The sequence below is a fragment of the Pteropus vampyrus genome, unplaced genomic scaffold (assembly GCF_000151845.1).
Source record: "Pteropus vampyrus isolate Shadow unplaced genomic scaffold, Pvam_2.0 Scaffold219, whole genome shotgun sequence".
Classification (NCBI taxonomy): Eukaryota; Metazoa; Chordata; class Mammalia; order Chiroptera; family Pteropodidae; genus Pteropus; species Pteropus vampyrus.
Genome location: NW_011889000.1, coordinates 953,174 through 967,184, shown reverse-complemented (window position 1 = coordinate 967,184; position 14,011 = coordinate 953,174). Strand labels below are relative to the sequence as shown.

Genomic DNA, 14,011 nt, shown 5'->3' with positions numbered 1-14,011 from the left:
AGTGAAAAAACTACCCAGGCACATGAATAGAAAAGGGCCAGGTAACGAAAGGCCTTGGAAACTTTGGAACTAGTTCTACAGGCAACAAAGAAACATTTTAAGATCAATTATCAAGGAAGAAGATGACACGATACGGGTAATTCTGTATTTTAAGAAAATTGGCTGGTGTGTATGATTGAATAGATAAGAAGATACAGAAAGCAGAAGAATAAAAAGGGAGAGTATTTAGCAGACCACTTCCTCCTTTCGATTTTGCTGGTTCTATTTTAAGACTAAATTTCTTTAGCCCCAAATGTACTTTTTATAACTCTATGACATGAATTCATTAGCTGTTATCTAAGCAACCAAGGATGAAACTCTACACATTCGATTCCTTCCTTTACTTCTTCCTGAACAGTCTGTTTCCGAGTCCTGATTAGTTTTCCCTCAGCATGCCTTGTACGTATATTATTCCCTTTCCGTTCATACTGCCAGTACCTTAATGCAGGGCCTCATTACCTTACATTTGGGTTTCTCTGCTTCTGCTTCCAGCCTTTTTCCCTTTCATCTCAACCTAAACATTCCTGCCAGATTAATTTCAGAAATACCCCTGCACATATTATCCCCTGCTCAGAAATCTCTGAAGGCTTCCTACTGCTTGAAAAAACAAAAAACAAAAACCTGAATGCCTTCACTGGCAATGGAGGGTGCCAGCAAGCTGCCCTGACATCACTGTTCACGATCATCTCAAGACCCAGCTCAAATTCCACCTCTATACTAATTCCTCTATCATCGGTCTAGACTACGATAATCTAGTCCAACAAAAATATTATGCAAGCAACAAATGTACTTTAAAAGTTTTTCACAGCCACACTGAAAAGTTTTCCAGGTGAAATTAATTTTAACATATTTTATTTAACCCAATATATCTGAAATATCATTTTGACATGTAATCATTATTAAAAAATTGAGATAGTTTACATTGTTTTTTTTGTACTGAGTCTTTGAAATCCACCATGTATTTCATATTTACAGCACAAGGCGATTTGATCTAACCACAATTTCAAGTGCTCAAGAGCTACATGTAGCCCTGGCTACTGTAATAGCACCACAGGTCTAGATTCGAAAATGAATGCTTCGGACTGCAGAGCACCGTTGGCACCATTCTATTTTCATGTACATCTTAGGCTTGATTTTAATGGTATCACCAACCATGCAGTCTCCTAGACTAAAAACTCTGGGGTCACGACTCTCTTACCACCAAATTGGCTGCCACCACTTGAATCCTATTTGACATTTCAGAAATGTCTCTCTGACATCCTTTACTATACTTCAATTGAGGCACTCATTACCTTACCTGACTGCAATTTCCTCTCATCTAGTTTTCCTGTTGCAAGTTGATCCTCCATACAGCTGTCATCCTAAAAATAAATAAATAAACAAAACAAATAGACTCATGCCTCTTCCTGTGCAAGGTATTCACTGGCTTCCTGCTAACAACTGAATAAAATCTAAATTCCTTAGTTGGAAGTCAATCTCCCTCTTGCTTCACCCTTACATTGCATGCTCAAGCAAATTTATTTTCCCATTCTCCCTAAGTATGCCAAAATTTCTCAAGTCTCTGCATCCCTGTACTCCACCCAGGAATGACTTTCACTTGAACCTAGTAAATTGCTTTTGAACCTTCATGACCCAGCTCAAACATTTATTCCTTAATAATGCTTTTCGGTGGCCTCAAGCGGTTCCTCATTTTCACCTAGCACACACTAGACACAAAGCGTATTTGTTGAAGAGATGTGGAACGTATAGGCGAAGAGTAAAAGTGATCATCTTTTTATCACCGATACCAACCGAGCACAGTACTCAAAGCAAAATAAATGTGCACTGAAAGAAGGAAATGAATCCTAACTACACCTCAAATTCCTTCAGGGCAATGATTCTAACCCATACTACTTCGTCTCAATTATCTATCATAGTTACTTGCTCTCTCAGTAATGACTTTGTATATATTAATGATAACTAAAGGGAACTATGCAAAATCCAAGGGAAAAGGGAAGAATTCTGGGTTGGCCCTCCAGCTCACTGAGTGCAGAGTCTCTTCCGGGAGAGCAGCGGTTTCCTAACAGGATAAAAGGGGTTATAAAGTAAAATATTAAGGGATGGGCAATTGGTAATTCAGGTTCGCCAGGTCACAGAAGGCCAGACTTGCTGGGGTTATGGCTAGTCTGACCTCCGGTTTACTGAACAGCACGTAAAACACAGTGATGGTGCAAGCGCCCTCGAGACGCAGAGGGTCGAGTCGATTAACGGAAAAGGACGCATACTTTGTTGCCAGTGCTTAGCAGCCTCGTGGTCTCTCAACCTGAGACAGCGGCAAAACCCCGAGCAAGGAAGCTGGAAACACAGCAGCCGAAGCTAAGGAACCAAAGCTAGCGTTGGATTAACCCCTCCAGCGCCGAGAGCCTGGAAGGGCTGAGGAAGACAGCAAACCGGAGGGAAGAGTATGGAAGGGAATCGTACGGACGGCCACAAAAGACCGCGCGGGCTTTAGACCCAAGGAGAAATCGCTTCTCTTCCCCTCGCTGAGCACTTCTGCCACGAACGACCAGGGTAGTCGGAACCGAAACCCCAGGAGCACATCCGAGCGGAGACTGGCTGGGAGTTGGAGCCAGACTCTCCCAGAGGGCCGAGGACGCCCCCTCCCCCAACCAAAGGCTCGCTCCTTTCTTCCGCCTTCACTTGCCTCGTCAATCCTCCCCCAACGCCGTCCACTGCCCTTCCCAACCCCTAGTCGAGTCCAGCCAAGTTCAAGAGCGAGAAAAGCTGGCGTTCGCTCAGCAGCGGCCGTGACGAACAGGCAGCAGAAGCCCCGCAGTGGCGGTCGCCATTTTGAAACTGGAGGCGATCCGCTGAGGCGGGGAAGACCCCAGGCGATACCATCTTGAGGGGGGGGTCGGGACGAGGTTGTAGGAAGGAGATGGAGCATACATCAACAAATCTCGTCACCTAGGGCCTAAATTTTATTTTAAAATGACTTACAATGTTTGAAATCTAAGGTAAATGTGAGAAAAGTCAAATATTGAAAAGAAGAAGAGGTATGGTCTTCCTGTGCCACCCCTCTCTTCCTGCGGGCGCTGTGAATGGCAGGTCCCGAGACCCAGGCTTCCGCCGGCGCTGGAGGCTGGGCTCGCCGTTGCCCTTGGTCGTGGGTCGTCGTTGGCACCGAGACCGCAGGTGGGTCCGGGGTCCAAGGCGGCTGAGGCGCTGCGGGTCACTGTGGTGCAGGCGGGAGAGTGCACCTCTAGGGAAGCCATAGGCGGTGGAGTGTGTGGTCTGGGGTGGTCTGGGCCTCCCCGGGGCTGGAGCGGTCGGCCTCCAGGGGCTTCTGAGCGAAGGAGCCAGGAAAAGGAAAGGGAAGTGGGTTTATTCAGGCGGACCGTTTCCCTTCTGGCAGCTTTTAGAAAAGGTACTCTGAGGCTCTGATAACTGGAAAACATCTTTAGCGATCACCCAGTGACCGCCGCCGGTCGGACGGGAAAGGAAACCGACCGGGTCACACTCCTAGGCCGAAGCAGGGAAGGAGCATCTTAGATTCATCCAAATTCCAGCACTGCGTCTTCTTCTTTACTCAGGATTGGAAGCCAAACTGACCTCTCTCTCTTAAATCTCGAACCCTCTTGAGCCTACCAATCCACAAAATGTGCACTTCGTAAAAACGTAATGTTTAAATTGTGCTTGGTTTTTTGGCAGTATATATGTTATTTAAGACATGGTTCCAGACTTCAAGGAGTTTAGTTTCCTTCATGTATCCAGTACTTGTTTCCATAGATTAAATCCACACTTTTTGATCAATACATATAAAATGCTGTGGGGACCAGTTAGAGAATATATGTGTATATGTGTGTGTGAACATATAAGTGTATATATAAATATATGTATTATATGTAAACACATACTTATTTTATATATATGTCTAGTCATCTATATTTTTCCAACTTGAATTCGGAGTGACTTACAAAAATACACACGAGATCGTTTCCTTTTTAGAAGTTAAGCAGAAAAAATTGGGTTGAAGAAAATAATACGCATTGGGGAAAATAAGATAAAGCCAGAAGTGAGGTTAACATAAATATTTACCCCTGTACTTACTGTAAGAGACAGTAAAGCACGAAATAAAGAGCTTGGACCCGGAGCCAGACTGCCTGACTATAAATCCCAGCTCTGCCAGTTACGTCATCTGTGACCTTAGGCAAGTTGATTGTCCCTGAATTTCCTCATCTGAAAAAAATATGTACTGCATTGGGGGACATTCTGTTAGTTAATAGTTGTGTAGTACTCAGAGGATTACGAGTTGGTGATTATGAAAAGCATTGTCTTACAGAGAATGCTTTAGAAGTCAGCTCTTTCTAGAGGTAGGCAACAAAACTTGATCAGTTATGTGATTCCTTGAGTCCGCAAGATAAAAAAATTTTCCCAGTAATGCTGTAGCTACTCCCAGTTCTGAAGTAAAGATAAAATTTTTCTTGAGAGTTCTCATATAAAGAAGACACTAAGATGTACAGTGCCCTCATGGGCACTCCTGTGGATATCACTCTTCAAACCTAGGCTTGTCTTAATGGAGGCTGTCCATGTATTTCATATTTACAGCACAAGGCGATTTGATCTAACCACAATTTCAAGTGCTCAAGAGCTACATGTAGCCCTGGCTACTGTAATAGCACCACAGGTCTAGATTCGAAAATGAATGCTTCGGACTGCAGAGCACCGTTGGCACCATTCTATTTTCATGTACATCTTAGGCTTGATTTTAATGGTATCACCAACCATGCAGTCTCCTAGACTAAAAACTCTGGGGTCACGACTCTCTTACCACCAAATTGGCTGCCACCACTTGAATCCTATTTGACATTTCAGAAATGTCTCTCTGACATCCTTTACTATACTTCAATTGAGGCACTCATTACCTTACCTGACTGCAATTTCCTCTCATCTAGTTTTCCTGTTGCAAGTTGATCCTCCATACAGCTGTCATCCTAAAAATAAATAAATAAACAAAACAAATAGACTCATGCCTCTTCCTGTGCAAGGTATTCACTGGCTTCCTGCTAACAACTGAATAAAATCTAAATTCCTTAGTTGGAAGTCAATCTCCCTCTTGCTTCACCCTTACATTGCATGCTCAAGCAAATTTATTTTCCCATTCTCCCTAAGTATGCCAAAATTTCTCAAGTCTCTGCATCCCTGTACTCCACCCAGGAATGACCTTCACTTGAACCTAGTAAATTGCTTTTGAACCTTCATGACCCAGCTCAAACATTTATCCCTTAATAATGCTTTTCGGTGGCCTCAAGCGGTTCCTCATTTTCACCTAGCACACACTAGACACAAAGCGTATTTGTTGAAGAGATGTGGAACGTATAGGCGAAGAGTAAAAGTGATCATCTTTTTATCACCGATACCAACCGAGCACAGTACTCAAAGCAAAATAAATGTGCACTGAAAGAAGGAAATGAATCCTAACTACACCTCAAATTCCTTCAGGGCAATGATTCTAACCCATACTACTTCGTCTCAATTATCTATCATAGTTACTTGCTCTCTCAGTAATGACTTTGTATATATTAATGATAACTAAAGGGAACTATGCAAAATCCAAGGGAAAAGGGAAGAATTCTGGGTTGGCCCTCCAGCTCACTGAGTGCAGAGTCTCTTCCGGGAGAGCAGCGGTTTCCTAACAGGATAAAAGGGGTTATAAAGTAAAATATTAAGGGATGGGCAATTGGTAATTCAGGTTCGCCAGGTCACAGAAGGCCAGACTTGCTGGGGTTATGGCTAGTCTGACCTCCGGTTTACTGAACAGCACGTAAAACACAGTGATGGTGCAAGCGCCCTCGAGACGCAGAGGGTCGAGTCGATTAACGGAAAAGGACGCATACTTTGTTGCCAGTGCTTAGCAGCCTCGTGGTCTCTCAACCTGAGACAGCGGCAAAACCCCGAGCAAGGAAGCTGGAAACACAGCAGCCGAAGCTAAGGAACCAAAGCTAGCGTTGGATTAACCCCTCCAGCGCCGAGAGCCTGGAAGGGCTGAGGAAGACAGCAAACCGGAGGGAAGAGTATGGAAGGGAATCGTACGGACGGCCACAAAAGACCGCGCGGGCTTTAGACCCAAGGAGAAATCGCTTCTCTTCCCCTCGCTGAGCACTTCTGCCACGAACGACCAGGGTAGTCGGAACCGAAACCCCAGGAGCACATCCGAGCGGAGACTGGCTGGGAGTTGGAGCCAGACTCTCCCAGAGGGCCGAGGACGCCCCCTCCCCCAACCAAAGGCTCGCTCCTTTCTTCCGCCTTCACTTGCCTCGTCAATCCTCCCCCAACGCCGTCCACTGCCCTTCCCAACCCCTAGTCGAGTCCAGCCAAGTTCAAGAGCGAGAAAAGCTGGCGTTCGCTCAGCAGCGGCCGTGACGAACAGGCAGCAGAAGCCCCGCAGTGGCGGTCGCCATTTTGAAACTGGAGGCGATCCGCTGAGGCGGGGAAGACCCCAGGCGATACCATCTTGAGGGGGGGGTCGGGACGAGGTTGTAGGAAGGAGATGGAGCATACATCAACAAATCTCGTCACCTAGGGCCTAAATTTTATTTTAAAATGACTTACAATGTTTGAAATCTAAGGTAAATGTGAGAAAAGTCAAATATTAAGAAGAAGAAGAGGTATGGTCTTCCTGTGCCACCCCTCTCTTCCTGCGGGCGCTGTGAATGGCAGGTCCCGAGACCCAGGCTTCCGCCGGCGCTGGAGGCTGGGCTCGCCGTTGCCCTTGGTCGTGGGTCGTCGTTGGCACCGAGACCGCAGGTGGGTCCGGGGTCCAAGGCGGCTGAGGCGCTGCGGGTCACTGTGGTGCAGGCGGGAGAGTGCACCTCTAGGGAAGCCATAGGCGGTGGAGTGTGTGGTCTGGGGTGGTCTGGGCCTCCCCGGGGCTGGAGCGGTCGGCCTCCAGGGGCTTCTGAGCGAAGGAGCCAGGAAAAGGAAAGGGAAGTGGGTTTATTCAGGCGGACCGTTTCCCTTCTGGCAGCTTTTAGAAAAGGTACTCTGAGGCTCTGATAACTGGAAAACATCTTTAGCGATCACCCAGTGACCGCCGCCGGACGGACGGGAAAGGAAACCGACCGGGTCACACTCCTAGGCCGAAGCAGGGAAGGAGCATCTTAGATTCATCCAAATTCCAGCACTGCGTCTTCTTCTTTACTCAGGATTGGAAGCCAAACTGACCTCTCTCTTTTAAATCTCGAACCCTCTTGAGCCTGCCAATCCACAAAATGTGCACTTCGTAAAAACGTAATGTTTAAATTGTGCTTGGTTTTTTGGCAGTATATATGTTATTTAAGACATGGTTCCAGACTTCAAGGAGTTTAGTTTCCTTCATGCATCCAGTACTTGTTTCCATAGATTAAATCCACACTTTTTGATCAATACGTATAAAATGCTGTGGGGACCAGTTAGAGAATATATGTGTATATGTGTGTGTGTGAACATATAAGTGTATATATAAATATATGTATTATATGTAAACACATACTTATTTTATATATACGTCTAGTCATCTATATTTTTCCAACTTGAATTCGGAGTGACTTACAAAAATACACACGAGATCGTTTCCTTTTTAGAAGTTAAGCAGAAAAAATTGGGTTGAAGAAAATAATACGCATTGGGGAAAATAAGATAAAGCCAGAAGTGAGGTTAACATAAATATTTACCCCTGTACTTACTGTAAGAGACAGTAAAGCACGAAATAAAGAGCTTGGACCCGGAGCCAGACTGCCTAACTATAAATCCCAGCTCTGCCAGTTACGTCATCTGTGACCTTAGGCAAGTTGATTATCCCTGAATTTCCTCATCTGAAAAAAATATGTACTGCATTGGGGGACATTCTGTTAGTTAATAGTTGTGTAGTACTCAGAGGATTACGAGTTGGTGATTATGAAAAGCATTGTCTTACAGAGAGTGCTTTAGAAGTCAGCTCTTTCTAGAGGTAGGCAACAAAACTTGATCAGTTATGTGATTCCTTGAGTCCGCAAGATAAAAAAATTTTCCCAGTAATGCTGTAGCTACTCCCAGTTCTGAAGTAAAGATAAAATTTTTCTTGAGAGTTCTCATATAAAGAAGACACTAAGATGTACAGTGCCCTCATGGGCACTCCTGTGGATATCACTCTTCAAACCTAGGCTTGTCTTAATGGAGGCTGTCCCAGGTCCTCACTGCCCTTTACCCATCCCTTATGCTCTTGGGCCCATGACCAAGAGCCTGAAAACCTATCTATGCTTCTCCTTCTAGCCATTCTCCGGGGATTCATTCTAGCTCAGTTCTTAAATCATCATCCTCCCTGGTTATTGCTTATAGTGAAATGTACAGGATAAATTATGTTCAGTGCCACTGTTCCCAAAGTCCATTGAATAAATAGATTGGACAGTTGTAATATGAAACGCCTCTAAGACTAATATTTGTCATTTACCTGTTGGGGACAGAATCAGGCTTCCTTCATGGTGGTTGAATCTGACTCTGGATTCTGAATATACAGAATCCTTTTTATCTATCTGTCCCGCTGTCTTTACCTGTAGTCTCTGTGAGACCTGTAGGCAGCAAGAGCCTCAAGGACATGTCTGATCTCTTCTGTGCAGAGTCGAGTCAAACAAAATCAGCTTCTGGCTCTGTTGGAAGAATGCTAATAATGAATGGCTTATAGCCCACAGGTAGCCACAGACTTAAAACAATTTTGAGCTGAGAGTTAGCAAGTACTTTTTTGTTAAATATAAACAATATCTTACCTCTGTACTGAGGGTTAGACTTGACACCTGTTAAGAAATTTAAGGGCCCTAATAAAGACAGGTGAAATAATAGATGACCACTGGACTTCTACAGAGATCTATGTTGTCTAGTATTTTGCAGTTTAATGCTTTCAAAGTTACATAACCTATTTGATTAAGGCACACATTGTTATTCCCATACTTGACTGGTTTAAGTTTATAAAACAGGTGACTAACTTGGTGGGCATTGGTCAGAATCACAAAAAGTACCTAAGTGTTTATCAAAAAGCACTTAAGGATCTCAATGCAAACAATGCTAAGAGAACCTCCAACTTCTAGGAAATAGGATAGTAGTTACATTTTCATTTGTATGTCCAAGAACTATTTGCAACAAATCATCTGAGTTCTTTCACCTATACAGATTTTTCCAGCTCCACTCCAGAAGTAGGGCCAAGGAGTCCCTGTTTTCAAAAAGACTCCCCAGGCGATTTTGATGTGCAGTCAAGTTTGAGAATTCCAGCTGTAGACAGTAGACTAAAACTTAAAATTAAGACTAAATTGTAAATTTTGTATTTTAAACATCTTATTTAATTGCATCATAACTTTCCAGATCAATGATATTCAGACTGGAACCTGCCATGTGTAAATATTACGCTTTATGAAAGACAATACATAGTGCAGGCATACCTCGTTTTATTGCACTTCATTTTATTATGCTTCACAGATGTTGCATTTTGTTTACAAAATGGAGACTTAGACCCTCTACTAGCAAAAAGATTATGACTCACTTTAATGAGACACTCACTTTATTGTCTGGTCTGGAATCAAACCCTCAATATCGTCGAGATCTGCCTGTAATTGTGCAATTTTTAACTTCATGGCCATTTCCTAACCCAGTGCCTTTAGAGATGAGTATAAGTGCTGAGTACTTTTATGGGCAGTAATGTACAGTCACGTGCTGCATAATGACATTTCGGTCAGCGACAGACCACATATATGATGGTGATCCCATAAGATTATAATGGAGCTGAATTTCCTGTAAGATTATGGAATACCCTGTAGGAAGGATATGTGCTTTAGGAGAAATTTTTTTTTCTCTGACAGGAGCAGTATCTGTGGGGCTTTGCAATAGATTCCCTCACTCCCAGCACCTCAATTTTGAGTGCACAGGTCACATCCCAGCTAGTCAGCCACTGACCTGTTCCTGCACAGAGTAGCCTGTCCCTCTGCGCTACGTACTCAGAGGGCACTGCAGCCCGCCCAGGTCTCGCTTGACGGTGTCCAGGGCACATTGCTGTGAATTCTTTGTTGAGGACCTAAGACCCTGGGCAAGGACAGAGGTCCACAGGAGCTACCTGAACAAGTATCGAGTGCCACTGCCACTTTATTAAAGCTTTCTGTGTTAGTGTGGAGCCAGCCTGTCCCTATACTTTGGAAATACCAGGTTTTAATGAAGTAAAGCATAGATAAGTTTTATTTCTTCTTTTGATTCAATGCCAGAGAGAGTTATGCCAGATAGGGTCAGTAGAACCAAAAACAAATTTCCAAAGTCAAAATGTTCAGTCCTCAGTTCTACACCCTGTCTGTGTTAACACCCCCCGTTTTTTTTTTATGAGTACCACGAAGTTCCATAATCCAACATGCAGTAGCCAAAACCACACGGCCGTGACAGTGCCCTGTGTTCCTTTATCTCTCTATCTTGATTTCTCATTCCTGCTGGTCCTCAAGCCACCTCTCACTCCCTCCCACACTCACTGTGATGGCGATCCACACCTCACCCAGCCAGTTTCTCCTCCATGTTTCCAAGGGAGCAGTGGGGGAGGACTTGTGGGACAGTGTTTCTAAGTCTACAGTGTGAGGGAATGTCCTAGACCTTCGCACACACTCACCACTCTCTCCCTGACTCACCCGGAGCCACTTGCAGCCCTGCAAGCTCCACTCGTGGTAAGTAAGTGCCCTACACAGCTGTACCATTTTTTTTTTAATCTTTTATACCTTAGTTTTACTGTACATCTATGTTCTGATATGTTTAAATACACAGATACTATTGTGTTACAGTTGCTACAGTATTCAGTACAGTAACATGCTGTATGGGTTTGTAGCCTAATAGGCTATACCGTAGAGCCGAGGTATGTAGTAGGTTATAGCATCTCTTTTTGTGTAAGTGCACTCTGGCGTTTGCACAATGACCAAATTGCCTAACACATTTCTCAGAACGAATCCCCTTCACGTGACTATTCTCTTTCCGGGGTTTCATCATAAGTCTTCTTAGCCATTCTATATGATTTACTCATTTTAGATTCATGTGCATGAGGATGTATTTTAATTTCATCTCTAGGTGCAAATTTTTACAGAAAACTGACGATTCAGCTATGTTTTTATGAATTAGTGCAAATTTATTTTCCATTATGACTTCTGGTTCTTCTATTCCTCCTCTGCCTTTTGGAAAGTCTTAGAACGTAAAGGCTCTTAAGTACCATAAATATCAATTCTGGGAGGGGTCTCTTAGGCATTGGGATGTAATAGAAGGCATCGAGAGCTTTGGAGTGAAACTGAGTTTGAATTCCAGTTCTGCACTCAATATATATTTGGGTTAAGCTGTTTTCTTATCTATAATGAGGATAATAGTTATTACATATTATCTATAGGACTGTACGATGTCTCTGGTATCTAGTAGTCATTCTATAAAAGTAAGTTCTCTTCTCTCCCTATCTTTTTTAGAGTCATTTAATTGACGTTCAGATCTACTGTGACATTATTTAATATGGTTGTTGTTTAAAATTTCTCTTGAATCTTTTCATTTCCTTTCAAAAATTAGTTTTCAGCTTTGCACAGTGGCAGTATCATAGCCAGTGAAGTTTATCCAAGACAAGATTTTTGCTAATTGAAAATTTAGTTTTCAATAATTATAGCTTTTTCTAAAGAATTCTGCTTCTGGCAAAATAGTATTAGTCTCTATTTATTTTAGCATTCTGAGAGGTTCTAAAAATATTTTACACATGTAAAAGTTTTAAGTCAGTACTACATGTATACGCATGCTCAGCTTTTTTGCAGGTAGAATTTTTTATACTCTATTTCTCTGCACTATATCATATAAGATCACTGATGGAACCAGGAAGAAAAAGTAATCAATTAATTTTAGTACAATGTAATTTTTCTACTAATTATTGTCACCTATATAATCTTCATCAAGTAGATTTTAAGTAGTATACTATATTCTGATGCCAAGCAAATCGAAAGAGGCTTATGCTTTTAACATCTATTCCTATATTCAGGCTATCTTCCTGTTTCAGATGCAGTTTAAAAGATATTTCAAAGGCAGTTATATTTATGACTTTTTTTTTTTTTTTTTAGCATTCACGATGAACTTAATTCAGATTGTACGTGACCACTGGGTACATGTACTTGTCCCTATGGGATTTGTCATCGGATGTTACCTAGACGGAAAGAACGATGAAAAGCTAACTGCCTTCAGGAACAAGAGTTTGTTATTTAAAAGGTTAGTTTGGGCATTTTTTAAACCAGCAATTAGCCAGCTTTGGAAGTATTCTTAATATCATATATGCCAAAAATAAACAGAAGGGGTAATTTCCCCCCAAGGACTTAGATGTAAGTGATATTATTTTGTAGGCTTGTTTGTTGTTTAATCCTTGCATAAAAATGTATGATTACATTTGGAATGTAAACAGGTCTTCAGTTTATGAACCGGTTACTTCATATCTTTGAAAATTCCCTTTCCAAAAAAAAAATTCAGGGTGCATTTTAATGTAGAAACAATATTTTAAACCAGCTCACCAAATCCTACTCTAGATACAGTTTTCACATATACTATCATATACTGTCTTACTTAAGGCATGGTGTAGCTGAAATAAATGGTACTAGTATTGTCTTGGTGCTGTTTGAGAGCCTTAGGCATGGTGGTTGAGTGATCAAAAGGCAACTGGTAGCCACCTGGTCCTATTGTGTCTATGTGGATGGCTCCTCTGGCACAGAGAGTTAGAGTTAGCAAGACAAGAGTGTCTGCCACTGGATGTGCAGCTGGGTGGGAGGAAGCTCAAGGCACAAGCAGCCACAGTCAGTGTAGAGGAGGTTCACAGTCAAGGATCTCAAGAAAGATCAAATGAACTGGAAAGGACGTAGCCCAGCAGTCCCCCAAACTTTTTGGCACCAGAGACCGGTGCTCCTATGAGAACCTAATGCCTGATGATCTGAGGTGGAGCTGAGGTGCTTCTAGCGCTGGGGAGCAGCTGCAGATACAGATGAAGCTTCACTTACCTCCTGCTTTGCGGCCTGGTTCTTAACAGGCCTCAGACCGGTACTGGGGGTTGGGGACCCCTAGACAACATTAAATGAACTTGTTGAGAGGAAAATAGCTTTCACTTGAGGATAAACTGAGAAATTACAGTTCTTTAATCTGGAAAAATATAATTGAAAAATGATAAAAGTTTGAAATCACGAGAGAATAGAATGAATATGTCGAATCTAACAAATTTTTTTAAATGGATCAATTTAATAGAATATAAAATATTGAATTCATATTATTTTGACTTTCCCTTTTATCCCCTCATAAAAGTTTTATTTATACTTTTTCCTTTCCTTAATTTTTTCTTTCTACACAGGGAATTGAGACCCCACGAAGAAGTCACCTGGAAGTAAAAGCTGTGGTTGAATTACAGAATGTTCACATTTTTAAAATTATGACAAAAATAAAAACATTATATAATTTGAAGAATTTGGAGAGTGAATCTTTTAATGCTGAAGTAATCTTGCACATTTGAAGTAATAAACACTAGCTTTAAAAATAATTATCGAGTGCCTGATTTTGTACACCAATGTGAAATTTACAATTAGCATTTAATTTTCTATTACTCATTTTAGATCACAGTACTATTAACTCATAGCCAATTTTTTCCTCAGATATTTTTCAGAAAAATTTTTTCAAACCAGGTACGTAAAAGGAGCTTTAAAAGGATGATGCTAAGATTTTATTTGCTAAAAATCATATAGCTGAAAATTGTAGTGACTTTTGGCAAGATTTCTTAAATGTAACACATAAAGCATGGACTAGTTTTAAAAATCATGAAATTGTACTTTATAGAAATTAAAAACTTTTCAAAAAACAGTTAAAATGAAAATGCACCTATAGACTGGGAGAAAATATTTACAAAACATACACAAAAATCAATCTAGAATATGTGAAGAACCTATAACTTAGGAAGACAATGCAATTTTTA

The 14,011-nt window shown here is 41.9% G+C and overlaps 1 protein-coding gene and 1 pseudogene across 3 annotated transcripts; both read left to right on the top strand.

Moving 5' to 3' along the window:
* Window positions 1-3,104: 3,104 nt before the first annotated feature.
* Window positions 3,105-13,582, top strand: NDUFB1 (NADH:ubiquinone oxidoreductase subunit B1). 3 transcript variants are annotated; one of them, XM_023538350.1, is made up of 4 exons: window positions 6,674-6,825; window positions 10,690-10,721; window positions 12,132-12,276; window positions 13,397-13,582. In XM_023538350.1, exons 1-4 carry the CDS (start codon window positions 6,689-6,691, stop codon window positions 13,431-13,433), a joined length of 351 nt encoding a protein of 116 aa, XP_023394118.1. In that variant the 5' UTR covers window positions 6,674-6,688; the 3' UTR covers window positions 13,434-13,582. The 3 variants fall into 3 exon arrangements, with proteins under 3 accessions (XP_011371462.1, XP_011371461.1, XP_023394118.1); XM_011373160.2 differs by lacking the exons at window positions 6,674-6,825; window positions 10,690-10,721 and adding an exon at window positions 3,105-3,213; XM_011373159.2 differs by lacking the exon at window positions 10,690-10,721 and having other exon boundaries at window positions 6,671-6,825.
* LOC111747385 lies at window positions 11,601-11,730 on the top strand (annotated as a pseudogene).
* Window positions 13,583-14,011: the final 429 nt, after the last annotated feature.

Excerpts from the sequence above, each read along its gene's own strand:
- NDUFB1 (XM_023538350.1), top strand. The coding sequence starts at position 6,689 with ATGGTCTTCCTGTGCCACCCCTCTCTTCCTGCGGGCGCTGTGAATGGC. Across the intron at positions 6,826-10,689 it reads CGTTGGCACCGAGACCGCAG|AGCCACTTGCAGCCCTGCAA; the intron begins GTGGGTCCGGGG and ends TGACTCACCCGG. Across the intron at positions 10,722-12,131 it reads CCCTGCAAGCTCCACTCGTG|CATTCACGATGAACTTAATT; the intron begins GTAAGTAAGTGC and ends TTTTTTTTTTAG.